A 17,291-nucleotide genomic window follows, 5' to 3' on the forward strand; every position below is an offset into this window, starting at 1 on the left:
CAGGCCTATTTGATGACTAATTTTTGACATTTATTAACATATATTCAACGATTATTTGATGCGTATAATTTTAACATAGCTGAAAAATCGATTGTTAGAATATATCGAAGGTCAAACTTTAATAAATAGATGCATAGTAAATAGTCGTACTGGTGGCAAGAACCTCTATGCTATATTACACCTGGGACGTACAAGTATTAGTTAGGGGTACAGTTATTTGTACATTTAATCCAATTATAATAGTAATATATTACGTTAATTCCTTAGTTATCCAATAACAAGGTCAACATCAATATATAAAAAAAAAAAAATTACGGACTGTCTACATAGAGCGTAGGATTAATACAGGCCTATATTGCATTAGTAAAAACCAAAAAGGTCTAGAGCGATAGGAAACAGTTTTTGTATCAGTTTTGCTTCATCAGTAAGGATTATTATCAACTCTTAATATTTCTTAATTATACAAATACAATTATCATATTGTAAATATTAAATAACTGATTCAGATAAAAATATCATAATTCTGAACAAATTACTTTGTTGTACAGTTAATGTATAATGTATATTATACTCATCAGTGGCGTAACTTCAAAATTTGTTCCGAGAGCAAATTTTTCAGTGCCCCCCTCCCTCTTCCAAGTGTAAATATTAAGAATATCTGGGGGGGGGGTATATTCACCTTACTAAAATTATATTAAAATTTTTTTAAATATTATTACATATATTATTAAATAGTAAATACACATCTTATTATTTTAGAATCATTTTATTAATAATAAATATTTGTTATTGACTTAATACTTAATAGTATCGATGAGCAACAAAATCAGTAAATAGCTACCATTCTAATGAATAACAATTAAGACTATAAACTTAAAACGTTTTTATGGACTTCTTATTATATCTGATGTGTTAATTGCTTCGGCAATTTTCTTTTCAATTGATTGTACAGCTAAACTTGACAAACGAATATGGGTCATCGTACTTCGAAGATATTTTTTAATTATTTTAAGTTTTAAAAAACTTCTTTCTGCATATGCCATCGTCACTGGTATTATCAAAAAAAAAAAATAAATAAATAAAACAAACAGTAAATAAATCCGGAAAATTTGTCGCTATTAAATAATTATCTACAATTATTAATTTTGCCAAGTTACGTACGGAATTGAATTTTGAAATTTGATTTTCACACGATCGTTTTAGTTGAATAATTTGGTTGATTAAATCTGTTGTTAATCATTTTCATAATTACTTGAAGTTTATGTAGATATGTGGCGCACGATTACAAAATTATGTTTAAAGTTGACAAGCATACATTTATTAATATTATTGGCTAATTCTAATTTTCATTTTCATTTTGAAAAAAAAGCACAAAATGCTATCAAAGAAGTCTTTCAAAAGCAAAATTATGGCCTGTAGATTCCATTTAGGTAAAGTTGGTTTAGGAAAATTTAAAGCAATAACAACTTATAAAAGAATACAATTCAAAATCAGAAATAGATCTTTGGTTAAAATGTTTTTTCGCTCTTGGTTATTTACCCGAAAATGGGGTCGGCGATGCTTTTTCGTGTTTAATTGCAAATGTTCCAACCGATAACATTGATTTTACGGATTATATATTTTATAATTACATATGTCCTGATGCAAATTTTCCGCCAATTATATGGGCTGATAAACCTTCAGAAGATAGAATGACCAATGGACCAGAATCATTCCACCGACATTATAACTCACAATTTTATACTTCACATCCTTTTATTCATGAAGTTATTAATATATTATTAGACATCCAAAATGAAACTTAATTAAAAGTCAAAAGTATTAAAAAAAATCGTATAAACACACCTCGAAAAGAACAAGAAAACAAATTGAAATTTATAAAGTAAACTTGGACAAAATTAGAACAAAATTAAATTTCTATGCAAGAATATATGAATACTAGCCGACCCGTCACATCTTCGCCCGTGAACTCCGTTAATTTTTTATTCAAATATTATTGTTTAATGTGATCGCCATTAAATATAAAAAAAACGGTTAATGAAAACGAATTGAATTTTTTCTAGCGTTATAAATGATAAAAATAGATACAGATAAAAAATAAATAATTTATGGTTGATAAAGAATTTGATTGAAGTTGATGAAGAAAAAAAAGAAAAAAAAAGAATTAAAATAAGAATTTTATAAGACTTCTGAGTATATGATGTTTTTTGTTGTATTTCCTGTTGAAATTAAAATCATAAGATGATTCGGATGCCCAGTTCGAGAAAATGCCACGTATTTGCCCATGTGAAAAGCACTCTGTACGAAGATCTACGCCAACGTACTTGAATGTTTGACCTTGCGTTTTGTTTATGGTAATGGCAAAAGAAACTTTAACCGGGAATTGAAGCCGTTTGAAAGAAAACGGCAAGTCAGAGGGAATCATGGGAATTCTTGGTATAAATGTAATTTCTCCTTTCGCTGGCTCTGTGAGAATTACGGCTTCTATAATATTATTTTGCAACGATTTTATTTGTAATCTTGTACCGTTACATAAGTTCGGTGGTTGAAGATTACGTAATAATGTAATTGGAACACCAATTTTTAATTTTAGCTTATGAGAAGGAAATCCCGAAGGAGAAAGAGAATTGAGAAATTCTTGTGGATAATGAATAGTATCATCGGTTGATGTAACTGTATCAATAGATAGATATTCGCGTGAGTGTCCATCGAATTTTAGAAGGATGATATCATTTATTTCTCCTGCTGTTACATTTCTCGGAGAGATAATAGCTCTTTCACATAACCACTGATAAGATTTATTGGACAGATTAAAAATGTCAGGATAAACTGTAGAAATCAACTCTTCCATGTTATTGACCACCCGTCCAATCGTGTGATTAACAGAAATGTAACCATTTTCATTTTCTAAAGTTCCATTTCCAATTTTGAACAACTGTGCTGGAAAAATATCGTCCTCTCCACATAAATAAACTCTTATGTTTGTTCGCAAATAAAGTTTTTCAACATAGTTCCATATAGGGGAAGATTTTAAGCAAGCATTAACGACATCAGCTTGAGTACCTTTAGGGATTACTGGTAAGGTTTGACGGAAATCACCAGCGAAAACAAATGTTATGCCACCAATAAACTTATTATTACACCTTTCAGAAATCATTTTTGCCATCATATCTACGGCGAATTGGCTGAATAATGTTTTGTAATAATGTAGATGATTTAGACTTGTTTCTCTAACCATAAACCTATAGGAATAAAATTGCATGCAGGAGACAGTTTTTGTTCGATTTTGGTTATTTTTCTGTAAAATATTAATATGATAACCGTCTTCGCCTCTAGTATACATCAATGGATATTGCAGTGCATCATAAGATCTATTCAATTCGGAAACTCGACTCAAGTGTCCACTCCGACCGTGCAGAACTTTATCTCTGGGACCTTTATCTTCATTAAATAATAATACAGCTACTTCATCGATGGTAGGTGCATTATATTGACCTCTGTGTTCATCTTGAGGAACTCTGTCAGCATGAATAATTAACTTGATGTTTTGCAACTCATCAAAAGACCTCGACTCCAGATTAGATCTGAAGTTCTGTATGAGGTGATTATTTTCACGCAAAACTGTTTGCAATGATTCAATGAGACCTCTTTTTAAATTTGGAATCATATTTGTTCGAATAGATATTTGATCCGAAGCTGACATAAAATATATTTGTAAAAATTTAGCATTATTTCCAATTTCTGGTAATAAACCACCTATTAAATGATGCACTTGACCCTGCATTTTAAAAGAGGGCATGAAGTTCCTTTCAGCTATTTCGTTTGCTCCAAACGATGTCATTTGAAACAGAGTATTATACAGTCTAGAATTATCAAAGAAATGTTTTGATAGAGGGTAAGAATTATCAATTAAACTTTTAATTAGGTCTGGAAGATCCTCAAATTAGTGTAAAACAACTTTACCGTCAGCGCAGCAAAGTCCATGGGTTTCATCTTTCCATTTTTTTACATGGCACTTAGGACATAATACAGTCATTCGTCCAATTTGAAGCGCTTTAATATTTAAATAATCAATCTCGGATTGATAATTAAACGAAGATTTCATACTCAAAGCGTCACGTTGCTTCTGTGCAAGTGTTTGAGAACTTTCTGGTGTGTTATTTTGTTGCCTTCTATTATACATTCGAGTTGAATTGGCAGTTATTCTGCCAATGCGTGCTCTTTGCGCTCTCGGCATGATATTGAATTGGCCACTTACCCGAAATTTAGGTAAAAAAAAAAGGTAAAAAAGTAGGTAAAAAAACTAAGTACAAATTATGCCAGCGCGTAACCAAAGCGGTGTGCGTAGCAAAGAATCACACTCGACGGCTACCAAGCTCAGACTGAGCCCGTGATGCCACGTGCGGTGAGTTATGTGCTAATAATCTGCTGTTAGATAAGCAGTAGATATTGCGTATTATATTAGCGATTAACAATGTAGGTATAAAAATAGATAAAATACTATTTGCGGAAAAACGCGTTCGGCGTCAGGCGGAATCAGGCTATTTATAATCGATGGTAATACGTTTGTTTGCAAGAATATTAATACATAAGAGTATTTTTCGATAACGCAAAACGTGATAGGTATTTTCCATACACTTCTTATAATATTAAAACTATTATTAATTTCGGCAAATGTTTTTGGACGGGCGTGTACTATTGATGAATGTCAAATCATTTGATGACCTGTTAGATATCTAACACTATACAAAGGTCAAGTTTCAGGTAGCTGTAAACCCGCGGCCCGCTTACAAAGCCGCTAACACGCGACTCTTCAACAATTGATTTTAATTTTTTATGAACTTTTGTAATTAAACAGGACAGACACTCTAAGGTGCCACGATCTTCACGAAAACCAAATAGTTTCTCGGGTAGAATTGACAAATATTAAACCCACCAATCCAACCTAGTTTTTTATAATATGCTCCGTTAATTTGCAAAGTATTGAAGAAAGGGCAATTGGTCTGTATGAAGTCAAGTTGGTATTCGGCTTAGGTATAGGGATAACCTTGAACTGCCTCCAAGAAACCGGGACCTTAAGGTTAAAAAATAGGTTGTTAAGTATATCTAGTAAACAGCTGATAGCTCTATCAGGCAGGTTTTTAATAAGGATGGAGGAAATAAAGTCTAATCCAGAAGCAGATCTCCTGAAGTTGATAGCGTTTAGTAGTTCAATCAGTAAAAAAGGCTTCGTTAGGATGTGGTCCTTTACATGGACTGTTGTATTAGCACATTGAGTGTACTCAACTTCATTGTACATAAGAACATAATCAGGATTTTTACTCCCACTAGGTTAATGTTATAACTAGCCAAGTGACTGATATAATACAGGGTTGATTGAAGCACTCGAAACTTGACATTAAATGAAATTCATTTAGATGATAGTATATGCGGAATATCTATTAGACGTGAAGAAAGGCTCCTGGTGTTCCATTGAAGGATAGTGAGAAGAGTGTTGGATGAATCGTTGATACTAGACATGAGGATGGGAAACAACTAGGAATCCAATCTTCAGATCGGATTGCATAGGATATTGACAAGAAATGACTCGATTAAATTAGATAGAGTTTCAGGAGATATATGCTCCTGATTGATAGAAATAATATTTGTAATGAGACTCGACAAGGCCTTAGCCACCTCTGATAGGAGGGGCACGGGAGCTGAGCTCTCTAGATCTCGAGAGTCATCGTTATTTTGGGATTCAAGGTAAGTTAGGAAATTACCATTAGAAGCTAATGGGGAGGAGATGGCGATTGGGAGCCGAGGTAAGGCTGAAGATCTTTGATTGTTGTTATTTTTTCTCTTTCTTTTTTGATGGTTCATTAAATTATTGTTGTACTTTAAATCTGGAAATGAGGAGGAATTACTAGTGAGATTGCAGGGAATTATTGTGGGTGCATTAGTACCGGAAGAGACATTTGGTGTAGGGCGACCATGAGAGACAACTTGCGAAAAAGTGTGAGCTTTACTTACAAAATTATTGTTATTGAATTGAAAAGCTTCTGGGAAGGTTAAATTTTCGACAGCCATAATTTTTTTTGATTTTCTTCTGTTTTATCTACTCTAGGCAGTTTCTGTCTGATATAATGTGACTGCCCTTGCAGTAGAAGCAGATTGAATCCGTGGTGGTAGCCGTGGGGCACGATAATAGGTTGTGATTGGCTTCAGAACAATGTGAACACCGAGGTTTACTACGGCATTATCGTCCTGTGTGGCCAAATCTTAAGCAATTGGAGCATTAAACCGGTGATCTTATACTGGGGGAAACCTTGATGCGAACTTTGTAAATTGAAATAAAATCAGATATAGAAAGCGATAAGAATTTTAATTCTACTAGGTTAAAGGTACGCATGCTATCATTAGCTTGACGTGGAATAATGCGACGAAAGGATGCAACGCAGTGGTCTGGATCTAGACCATCAAAGAAGTTTGATTCCGATATCAGCTGGTCTAGCCAAATAACACCTAGACTGTATACCAGTGTAGAAGGAATATAAGCAGTAAAGCCATTACTCTTAAGTGGGTTTTCTGAAAGTATATGCAGTATATAATTAAAAAATTACCTCCCGGCAAGGCGCCTGGAAATGACCACATTACAAACAAAATTCTGAAAAATCTGTCTCTCAAAACTTTATCATTGCTCATCCACATATATAATTCTATACTAAGATTTTCCCACTTCTCTAAAATCTGGAAATTTGCAGTCATTATACTTTTACACAAACCAAATAAACCTAAACACTTATCTTCATGATACCGTACCATAAGTTTACTTCCAGTCCTTGGTAAACTTTTCGAAAAGGCCCTCCTAAAAAGATTACGTTCCATCCTTCAAAACAACCATATCATACCGAATAATCAGTTTGATTTTCGAAACAGGCACTCAAAAATCCATCAAGTTCATCGTCTTACTGATGAAATCTCAACTGCTCTTGAAAATAAAGAATACTGTTCCGGACTATTTTTATATATTGCTCAAGCATTCGATAAAGTCTGGCACGATGGTTTACTATACAAATTAAAACTTTTCATACCAGCTCCCTACTATCTAATTATCAAATCTTACCTACAAAATCGTTCGTTTGTCGTATGACAGGGGAACGATATTTCATCTACTCACCCAATAAATGCTAGAGTTCCACAGGGTAGTGATCTATCCCCTGATCTATATAATGTATTCACAGCAGACATCCCTCAATCTAGTAACACCCTTCTAGCAACATGCTCTTATGACATAGCTATTCTTTCCTCCAGTCCAAATCCTATTTTAGCTTCAGCTGAACTCCAGGATCATGCTAATAAAATTAATACGGAAAAGTCTGTACAAATTACTTTTACGTTAAAACATTCTCCCTGTGAGTGCCCTCAATTAATAATGAACAACGCCCCCATCCCTGTCTAAACCAAAATCAAGTACTTGGGCATAACGCTTGATAAAAAACTAACTTAAGGCCCCCACCAAAAAGAAAATCATCGAACAACAGACTTCACCTCCTCCGACCACTCCTAAACTCCAAAATAACACTCCAAAACAAACTTATTATATATAAGTTAATCATAAGACCAGTCTGGTCTTATGGAATAGCAATCTTGGATCCAGCAAATCCCTCGAAAATCAGGCCAATTCAGGCTTTTCAATCAATTGAGCTAAGGTTAGTAACCAAACTTGGAAAACAAATCCTACTACAGTATATCAGTACATAAAAATTTATTTTATATATTTTAATTAATATATATATAATAGTTAAAACTAAATATAGTAAGTATAATGATTTGGTTTTGTGTATTTTAAATAAGTCATTTTATTTATTGTTAAATAATTGTCGCCACACGACTGAAGCATGTTTTTGTAAAAATAACATAAATATAAATATTGTTATCGATTTCAAACCAACGCTTAAATCCTCGTTAGAAGTTACTTTATCGAATGAAATTATCGGAATTTCGTTATCTTAACTGATATAAATATTATTAACGCAGTCCGAGTATTTTTTGATCACACCTCGTATACATTACATAAATAATCAATAGTGCAATTTTAAATTAATATTCTCAATTCTGTAATGAAATTTAATTTTGATTAAACGTAATGAAAAATGTTTAATTTAATAATTTAGTGAGTTCAACTATTTTATATAATGTAAAGTAATATTGTTTTGCCAACCGAAAACATGGCGGACGTATGATAATCTTGCATCCCCGGGCTTCACTTCTCTCAATGGAAAACATCGGTAGTTCGTTATCTAGTCTAATATAGATATCTGTGACCTGAACTATCATTGCCATAACCGTACGAGGTAGTATGATTATTGTCAATAGAATTTAATTGCGTATTAACGATTGAATTGTTATCTGTCACCGAGTTATCCGTGAACGTTGGACTGCCGTTCGTATCGAAATTAAACTCTATAGAGTCATTAATATTAATGTGTCTAACGTTAGATTTATCTAATATAGGTGGATTATCACTTATAGACTTGAAATTAGGAGAAACCGGATTTGAATTGTTCTTATTTGACTTATTGTTCCTACCCTTTTTAGAATAAATAGAGAATTCATGCAGAACAGGTTGTTTCCTCGTTGTGGTTACTTTGAGGTTGGTGGTTTTGCGATCTGGAGGTTCGATCTGGAGGGCTCCTGAGGAAGAAGGCATTGTCGTGTATTAGATTAAAAATATATATAAGCTATGTAATTGTACAGCTGATAAGAGAGCTAGCAAGCGATATGCGTCAGCACAGGTAGAAGGTCGAGCCCAAACTGATACTGTAAGTAAGTTTGCAATTTGGTGAAATACGGTCGATGGGGGATGTTCTAACACCCATATCTACCCCCTTAAATACGCCCTTGATATCAACTATTATCTTTATCGACATTCGGTCGATATCCAGCGGGTTATTTATTTTTATAATTGTTTAAATTATTTTTATTTTTAAATCATTGTTTAATAATATGAATATAAAAATTGTTTATATAAATAAAATATAATACTTACAAACAAATTATAAAATAATATTTAACTTTATGTAATTAATATAAATTACATAGTAAACAAATTCAAAAAGTAACTATTTATTAATGAATAATGTCAACATTAAATAATTATTATATTAATTTAAATTATGTAAATTTATCTAAAACTAATAAAATCTTAAGTATTCTTATACATAAATCTAAAGATGAAAATCAATTTTTAAAACATTAATTAGATCAAAAAGAAGTTAGTAAGATGCTTTTTTTGTTCCCTGGACAATTTCAAAAAGTAGAGTTATCTCATTATTTCACCGAAACCTTCAATTCGTATGGCGCATTCATACTGCTGATAGCACAATAATATATACATATATACTTGTTTTATTTTTCTTGAAAATGAACGAAAATACCTTATTCAAAGAATTGATATCATAATATTATTTTGTTTGTCTACATTATATTATTATTTATAACTATAGGATATTAGATTAGATAAACTCAGTTACTGTACACTATAATATTGTATAGACCTTATTCATAAATAATTAGTTGCTGCGTGAAGTTGTCCATACTTTATATTAATAAATTTATACTTTTTACTACCCAAAATGGATTCCGATGAAATTTTATCGGCACTCGATACCGATTTTGAAGATTCTGGAAGTGATTTTATTCCTAGTGATTTATCTGATTCCTCTAATGAATCAATAGAAGATGTTAGTGAAAATAATCAATTTGACTTTGAATATAATGATATTGTAGACAATTTACACAACGAACAGGCAACGGAAAATCTAACAGATCATTGGTTTAATGTTTCAGGTATGAATAATAAAATGTGAAATAATGAAATTAATGTTATTATACTGAATCATTATTTTTTGTATATAATTTTGGTTATAATATTTATTAAAATTTTATAGATGTGTTGTGAGCCACTTGGTTAGGTCCGTCGAAGCTCAGTGTGTGTTATCGGTACGGTTTAAACCTCCGACGACACGTAACGTTTTAAGAGTTCTTCACACTTTCGGTAAACAACAAGGAAGTTAATGAATTACACAATATAACACATTAGAGTTATTTAATTGATATTTATTATGAGCCATTAATTTACAATATGATCGCACAATGACTTATTTGTTAGCATAGCTATAACACGACTGACTTCTCGATAACGGGTGGTCAGTCGTTTGTGTTATAAAATGGACAAATGCATAGTCATCATTTGTCCCCACATATTAACATAATAATATAGTAATAATAATAATAATAATAATAATAATAATAGTAATAATATGGTGCTCATAACAGATGTACATCAATCAACATTTCCATACATTGGTAACGATGGAAATAATTGCAATCTTGGTCCAGACAGTAAGCCGATCAATTTTTTTTATCTATTTTTAAATCGTGATGTTATTGAATTAATTGTGCGAGAAACAAATAGACAAGCCAAAAAATATAAAAAAGATTGGGTGGATACTGACCATTTAGAGATTAAAAAAATGTTGGCCATAGTGATGTATACAGAACTAGTCCCTTATCCAAAATTAAGTGATTACTGGTGTCGAAAATTGCTATATAAAAACTCATATGTTCCTTTACTTATACCGCGAAATAGGTTTCAACTTTTACTACGATTCTTTCATTTAGCTAATAATGATGACATTTTAGATCATGATAGATTAGGAAAAATTCAACCTTTAATAGATATGTTAGTAAAAACATACAATGATGCTAAGATTCCTGGTGAGAATGTGGTTATTGATGAATCAATGATTCCTTTTCGAGGCAGATTGATTTTCCGACAGTACTTGCCCAATAAATCATCTAAGTATGGAATAAAATTATACAAACTATGTGACTCTATAGGATATACATATAAAATAATTATATATAGTGGAAAAGATTCTAATATATCTCTTCAGACAGACTTTCCTGTTGCAAGAAACGTTGTTATGAAGTTAATGGAGGGATATTTAAATGAAGGCAGGACATTAATAATTGATAATTTTTATACTAGCATAATATTGGCACACACATTACTTCAAAACAAAATTCATATGGTAGGTACACTACGGAAAAATGTCAGAGAATTGCCAAAAGACGTGCTCAATGCAAAAATAAAAAGAGGGGAAATAAAAGGGAAAGCAAATAGCGATAGTGTTGTAGCGTGTATATGGAAGGATAAAAGAGATGTGAGGATGATTTCTACTAAACATGGTATTAATATATTGGAAACAGGGAAAAAATAGAAAATGTGAACCCATAAAAAAACCAGAAATTGTAATATTTTATAATAAACATAAACAAGGTATCGACGTCTTTGATCAAATGACCAGCTAATTTTCTCCTTTAAGAAAAACTATTCGATGGTACCATAAAGTAGCATTTCGTGTGTTATTAGGAACATCTGTAATAAATGCAATGATACTATACAAACAAGTTACAGGAAAATATATAAATAACCCTACCGATATAGCTAGAAATATTCACAGCTTTTGTCACATTGCACGTTTTGCCGGGAAACCCATATCCTTCATGTAGATTCCAGGACATTGCAATATAACAGGTAATGAAAAAGCCGACGAGATCGCAAAACTTTCACACATATCACCCAAAGCTATCAATGTACCAGGATTCACCTACAGTGACGCAAAAAAATATATAAAAAATCTTAATGCCGTAAAGTGGCAACGATATTGGTCAAATCAATCAACCAAACTCAATGAAATAAAAAAATCAATACTCCCATGGCCTCCTCCAGGTTGTTCCAGAAGACAAGAAACAATTTTAAACCGCCTAAGAATAAGACATACATTACTAACCCACCGCCACCTTATGACAAGAGAGGATTCCCCCAACTGTACTACCTGCGGTGTCCAACTCACCATCAAACACATCTTCACAGAATGCAGAAATAACCAGCAAGAACGTATGATAACCCTTGGAGCCACTCACTTATACGAAATCTTTAGCCCTGAACCAACCGCAACTCAAAAACTAATTATTTTCCTTAAAAAATCTACCTTATTCAAAGAAATATAACTTTATATTGTATAAAATCATGTAAATATGTAACTATGTAATTTATTTAAGTCACTGTCTGACCAATGGCCAGAGCTGCCGCGGTCTTTTTGTTCTTTTAATAAAAAAAAAAAAAAAAAGTTACAGGAAAACAAATACAAATTTCTGAATTTAGAGAGGAACTTATTATTGCCTTAGAAAAAGTTGATGATCAGATTATTTCTCCAAGATCTAATAAACATAAGTTGGTTGAAAATAATCAATGTCAAAAAAATAGTAATAGGAAAAAAAGGAGTAGATGTACTGGTTGTTATGAAAGATTAAGAAAAGAGTTAGGAAGAAGTGAGGCACAAAAAAAATGTAAACAAGTGAATACCATGTGTGAGACCTGTGAAAATAACCCTTACTATTGTATTGACTGTTTTCAAATATATCATAAATAGTTAAAGTTATAAATTTGTCATATCATTTTTTTTTACCAACACAAGTGTTTTATTTTAAAATTATTTAATTCTAAGTTTATTTTAAGTTATTAATAATTAAAAGATTGTTATGATTTAATTATTTAATTATTTAATTAATATTTTGAATAAGTATACATGTACAATGTTTATTAAAGACTACTCTCAGTATTCAGTAATACATTTTGATTGTTTTGTATTTTAATTTTTATTATATTGAATTTATAATATCTAATATGATTCTTGTATGTTATTTTTAATAAAAGTCATATGGATTAAGAAAATGTATATATTTGATTAATTGAGTCACCGGAACTTCCCACTGTACTCAAAGGTAAATAATATAATAAAGATTATTTTCCTTTATAGTTTTATCCAATAGAGTGCGCCTACAGTGTATACTGAGTGTCCTAAACCAAGATGAGCTAAGTGTCACCGGTCACTTTCAAGGTATAATTAGAAAAACAAAGTGAGAGTTACCGGTACTACTCATGGTAATTAACGCAAGTTAGTTGAAAAATAGATTGGTAGCCAACGTGATATACTTTGTGGCCCGCTTGAAAATAATTGTTTACCAAAGTGGCCCGCTAAAGGAAAAAGGTTGGTCATCACTGGTATATAACTACATCGCCTTGGTCGAAAAGCATAATTGACGGAAAAAATAATACCTTCATCACGTGTTTCTCTTTTCACTTGGCCTGGGAAAATGTCTTCATTTTTTTCACCCAACTATTTTTTATCGTTTCTATTTCTTTTTTCTTCTTTTGACCACCACTACCACCGGCTCCATTAGTCGATTCTACGACTGCCGATGCATTTTCCGATGCCATTTTTCTTGTTAAACTACAAATCAATATTAATTAATTAAATACATCTGTCAACTGTAGAGATATATTTTGTAGTATTAAGCAATATCAATAATAATAAAATTTAGGTCACATGAAAAATTACTGTATCTACCTATATTCATGTTATAATAGAAAATAGTTTACTATAACATTTTATAATAGAAGAAAACAATTGTAAAGTAGTCAATACTCTTAACTAACATGAAAGCAATTATTATGTTTAATTAGGTTAAGCGAATTTATAAAAGACAGAAGACGCGTAAATAAAAATTCTTCTGTGTAACTCGACTACTACGGAAACATACGCGTTAAAAAAAGAAATACAATTTCCAAAAGAAAAGAAAAATAAAATAAAAAAATAAAAACTTTTACCAGACCGATCCACGAAGCCACCGATGACGGGACAGTGTTATGTCTACATCGTATAGACCACGTACCCAAGACATGTACTGGTCATTCACAATTGACTCTTCGTGGTATCGCTGTGCATCAAATGCGTGGACGATAACATGGCGAAGAGTATGAAGCTCGTCAATATTCATGAGCTCGATTTCGGAGCAATCAACGTGTAAATTTTTATTTATTCGACAACGGACCACCGCAATCCGTTTTTCAGACATATTTATGGAATGATTGACAGGTGAATAATAAAAAATAAAAATTCGTATTAAATACGTCTTATATACTATATGGTAACCTTTTCAATCTCAATTTAATTTAATTTTTGTATTTATTTTTAATAAATTTATTTTAATTATTTATATTTTATAATTTATTTTATTTTATTGTTCATTATTTTTTAGTTAATAATTATATTTGTTGTAACGTTAATTTGCTAAGCCACACGAACAAATAAATAAAATAGGGATTCGCGGTACTAATATATTTTCACCTCAGAATTTGCCATTTAAAATGATGGTTTCGATAACAGTTTTCATTAATTTTTTCATGACTAATCGTGTGCCGTTGCACAACCAAGGTGAGTTCAAATTACGAAGCAAAATAACTGGAGATCCACCTTCAGTTGCAAATTATGCGGTGGCATACCTGGTAAATTCAATGAGTTTAAAAACTCTGTTGGATAATTTATAGCTTCTGTAGCATCGCAAACTGTATCAATAGATTTGTATGACACCAAGTCTCCTGGTAACAAATGTTGTATTTTGAGATTCAATTCATTAACGTCCACATTTTTTTCTGCTAAAATTGCTCTTTCTGCCAGCCACTCATGATTTGTGTGTTGTCTGTGTACATTGGGAAATATTTGATCAATGAGAGCATCTTGCGAATCAATGATTGTGCAGAAATCGATCGGTATATTTAAGCATCCCGTTTCATCTATAGTAACTTTCCCATCACCGATATCTAACAATTGTTTTGAGAATCTTACGCACGCAGCTTATTTTGATTGAATCGTAAGTATCGAAATCGTTTGCTCTTTATCTTTACATACATGTCGACCATGAATTGTTGATAAAGCTTACGACATCGTAGAATAACATTGTCCTGATCGCGTCAAATCATCAACCAATATGCATAATAATCTTTCGAACTAACATTCTTGTTTGTTTTGGTACCTGTTGCGAGATCTTGTTGTTTAATATTTATGCAATTTTTTTTTTTTTGTGGGTTTATTGGGTCTTTAAGACCATCCCGTCTCACAACCAAGCTTCCATCCTATTCTATCCAATGCCAGATCTCTCCAATTGGAAGCACCACCTAAATGTTCAACGTCCTTCTTTATATTGTCTTCCCATCTTATTCTTGGTCTTCCCAGAGGTCTTTTACCTACAGGATTTTATTCAATCACTGCATATAATAGTGGATTTTGGCTCCTCAAAGCGTGGCCAGCCCACCGTAGTCTTCTGCTTCTGATGACCTCCAATATATCTTAACTGCTGTATAATGCTTCCAGCTCTAAGTTCTTTCTTCGTCTCCACTCCCCAGTTATTTCATCTTTGACCGGGCCATATATTTTCCTCAACACTTTTCTTTCAAAGACCAAGAATCTTTGCTCGTCCATTTTTCTGAGTGGCCATGTTTCCGATTCATACACTACAACTGGACGTATTAAGGACGTATATAATTGTTCTTTCAATCTTCGCGATACTGCTTGTGAGCAAAGTATATTAGTCAGTCCATAGTAACATTTATTCCCAGCTTGGATTTTTGCTGCTACCTCGATTGATTCATTATTTTTTTCAGACAAAATAGAACCTAGATATTTGAACTGTTCTACCCATTTAAATTCATATTGATCTATTTTTATGGACTGACAAAAAGGTAGTCCCTTTCTACTTAAAAACATATACTCCGTTTTTTCTTCATTTACACATAGTCCTACTTTTGATGCTGCTTTATGCAGTCTACTGAATAAAATCTTCAACCTATCCTGAGACTCTTCCATCAATACTATATCGTCAGCATAAGCAAGTAGACCTATCGACTTGTCTTGTAGTCTAATACCCTCGTTAGGACCAATCTTAATTTCTCTAATAACTTTTTCCAAAACCACGTTGAACAGAATCGGCGATAGCGAATCACCTTGTCTTAGCTCGTCTTAATGTGCGCCCGGTCTAATCGACGTTTTACTGGTCACCGGTCTGATAAAGGGAAACCATAGATATAAAACATATTGAGAAACCTATATTTTTATAGAATCTCCCATAGTTCATTGGTGGAATATTCATATAGTTAACCATGGTTTAATCACAGAATATATAATACTATTTTACCGCCACGAACAGAGATTACATGTAATGTTAAGGCTCTATAAGTATGAGTATGTGCATCCGCTATTTTGTGTGCAACAAAACTGATAAATGATAATGATTAACAATGATAGCTATACTGATTACTGAATTACAGTTTCAAAATAGTTAACAAATTAAATTTCTACAACTACTTAGCCACTTAGGTATTCACTTATTAGTTATTTAAATATTCAATTAGGTTTGTTAATATGTCCTGTTCTGCAGTAAATTGTACTAATCGAATCAGTCAGGGCTATCGATTATGTCGGTTTCCGACATACCCAAAACGTAGACAAATTTGGGTAATTAATAGTAGACGGTATAAATGGATTTCAACTGATTCAGCACGACTTTGCCATGTAATCAAACACATTAGTTGTTTCATTTATATATTCATCTTGTATACTAAATTGTTACCTGAATAGATTCATTTTGAGGATAATCAGTTTGAACAAAATCAAATAGATGGATTAAAAAAGTTGAAATGGAATGCAACTCCAACTATTTTTGATGTTCCTAACCCTCCAAAAACAATAATAACCCCAAGAAAATCCTTGTATAAAGTAAATTACTTAAAGTATATATTATTATTAATGTTGAAGTAGATAGTGAGTAGATTAATTAATTCAGGGTTGGTCTTATTTTCTGAACTGCTGAACGTGCAGAAGTTTAATAGTTCAGCTAATTAGGCATCAGTAATCCAATTAATTTAATCACAATTTTTTATAGAGACCTGTTACTGATGACAATGTTTCCAGTCAGATTGTAGATACTGTTTCTGTCAATGCAAATTCTTTAGAAAATACAAACAATTCAAATTTAGAATCTGTAAGTACATTTCTGCAATAAAATTAGTTCTTTTTACAGGGTTAGGAACAAAGTATAAAAAAATAGTGAAAAAAGTGACTTTTAATATTAAAAAAGTGACTATAATCTGAAAATAGTGACCAATTATTTTGAAAAATTGGTTAACCAGAAAGTATTGTACTTTAAACTTTGAAGTAATAATATAATATATAAATAGATACCTAGGTAACATCATATAGTTAATTATTTAATTAATATTTTTATAATGTAATAATTCAATATTTAACGTAAATAAAATATAATAAATAAAAAATAAAAAATTATAAACTTCTATGAACTTAATTTATTTCTGTGTTTTAAGCATACATTTATAAAGTAAAACA

At 31.7% G+C, this 17,291-nt stretch overlaps 3 protein-coding genes across 3 annotated transcripts; 2 read left to right on the forward strand and 1 right to left on the reverse strand.

The window, feature by feature from the left end:
• Positions 1-8,598: 8,598 nt before the first annotated feature.
• Positions 8,599-14,007, reverse strand: LOC112690068. Its single transcript, XM_025563981.1, has 3 exons — positions 13,721-14,007; positions 13,169-13,343; positions 8,599-8,676 (listed from the first exon to the last, which is right to left on the reverse strand). The coding sequence occupies exons 1-2, from the start codon at positions 13,966-13,968 to the stop codon at positions 13,190-13,192; spliced, it is 402 nt and encodes a 133-aa protein (XP_025419766.1). The 5' UTR covers positions 13,969-14,007; the 3' UTR covers positions 8,599-8,676; positions 13,169-13,189.
• Positions 10,305-11,267, forward strand: LOC112690024 (piggyBac transposable element-derived protein 4-like). The gene is made up of 2 exons (XM_025563911.1): positions 10,305-10,386; positions 10,450-11,267. Exons 1-2 carry the CDS (start codon positions 10,305-10,307, stop codon positions 11,265-11,267), a joined length of 900 nt encoding a protein of 299 aa, XP_025419696.1.
• A 2,282-nt stretch (positions 14,008-16,289) lies between the features above and the next one.
• On the forward strand, positions 16,290-17,009 carry LOC112690088 (THAP domain-containing protein 2-like). Its single transcript, XM_025564007.1, has 3 exons — positions 16,290-16,460; positions 16,527-16,664; positions 16,831-17,009. The coding sequence occupies exons 1-3, from the start codon at positions 16,311-16,313 to the stop codon at positions 16,948-16,950; spliced, it is 408 nt and encodes a 135-aa protein (XP_025419792.1). The 5' UTR covers positions 16,290-16,310; the 3' UTR covers positions 16,951-17,009.
• The last annotated feature ends 282 nt before the right edge of the window (positions 17,010-17,291 follow it).

The sequence above is a fragment of the Sipha flava genome, unplaced genomic scaffold, assembly GCF_003268045.1.
Source record: "Sipha flava isolate LNK unplaced genomic scaffold, YSA_version1 48_pilon_pilon, whole genome shotgun sequence".
Taxonomy (NCBI): Eukaryota; Metazoa; Arthropoda; class Insecta; order Hemiptera; family Aphididae; genus Sipha; species Sipha flava.

Coding starts and splice junctions, on each gene's coding strand:
- LOC112690068 (XM_025563981.1), bottom strand. CDS start 13,968: ATGTCTGAAAAACGGATTGCGGTGGTCCGTTGTCGAATAAATAAAAAT. Junction 13,344..13,720: donor TGGCTTCGTGGATCGGTCTG/GTAAAAGTTTTT, acceptor ATTGATTTGTAG/TTTAACAAGAAAAATGGCAT.
- LOC112690088 (XM_025564007.1), top strand. CDS start 16,311: ATGTCCTGTTCTGCAGTAAATTGTACTAATCGAATCAGTCAGGGCTAT. Junction 16,461..16,526: donor ATTCAGCACGACTTTGCCAT/GTAATCAAACAC, acceptor TTACCTGAATAG/ATTCATTTTGAGGATAATCA. Junction 16,665..16,830: donor CAAGAAAATCCTTGTATAAA/GTAAATTACTTA, acceptor AATTTTTTATAG/AGACCTGTTACTGATGACAA.
- LOC112690024 (XM_025563911.1), top strand. CDS start 10,305: ATGGTGCTCATAACAGATGTACATCAATCAACATTTCCATACATTGGT. Junction 10,387..10,449: donor TTGCAATCTTGGTCCAGACA/GTAAGCCGATCA, acceptor TAATTGTGCGAG/AAACAAATAGACAAGCCAAA.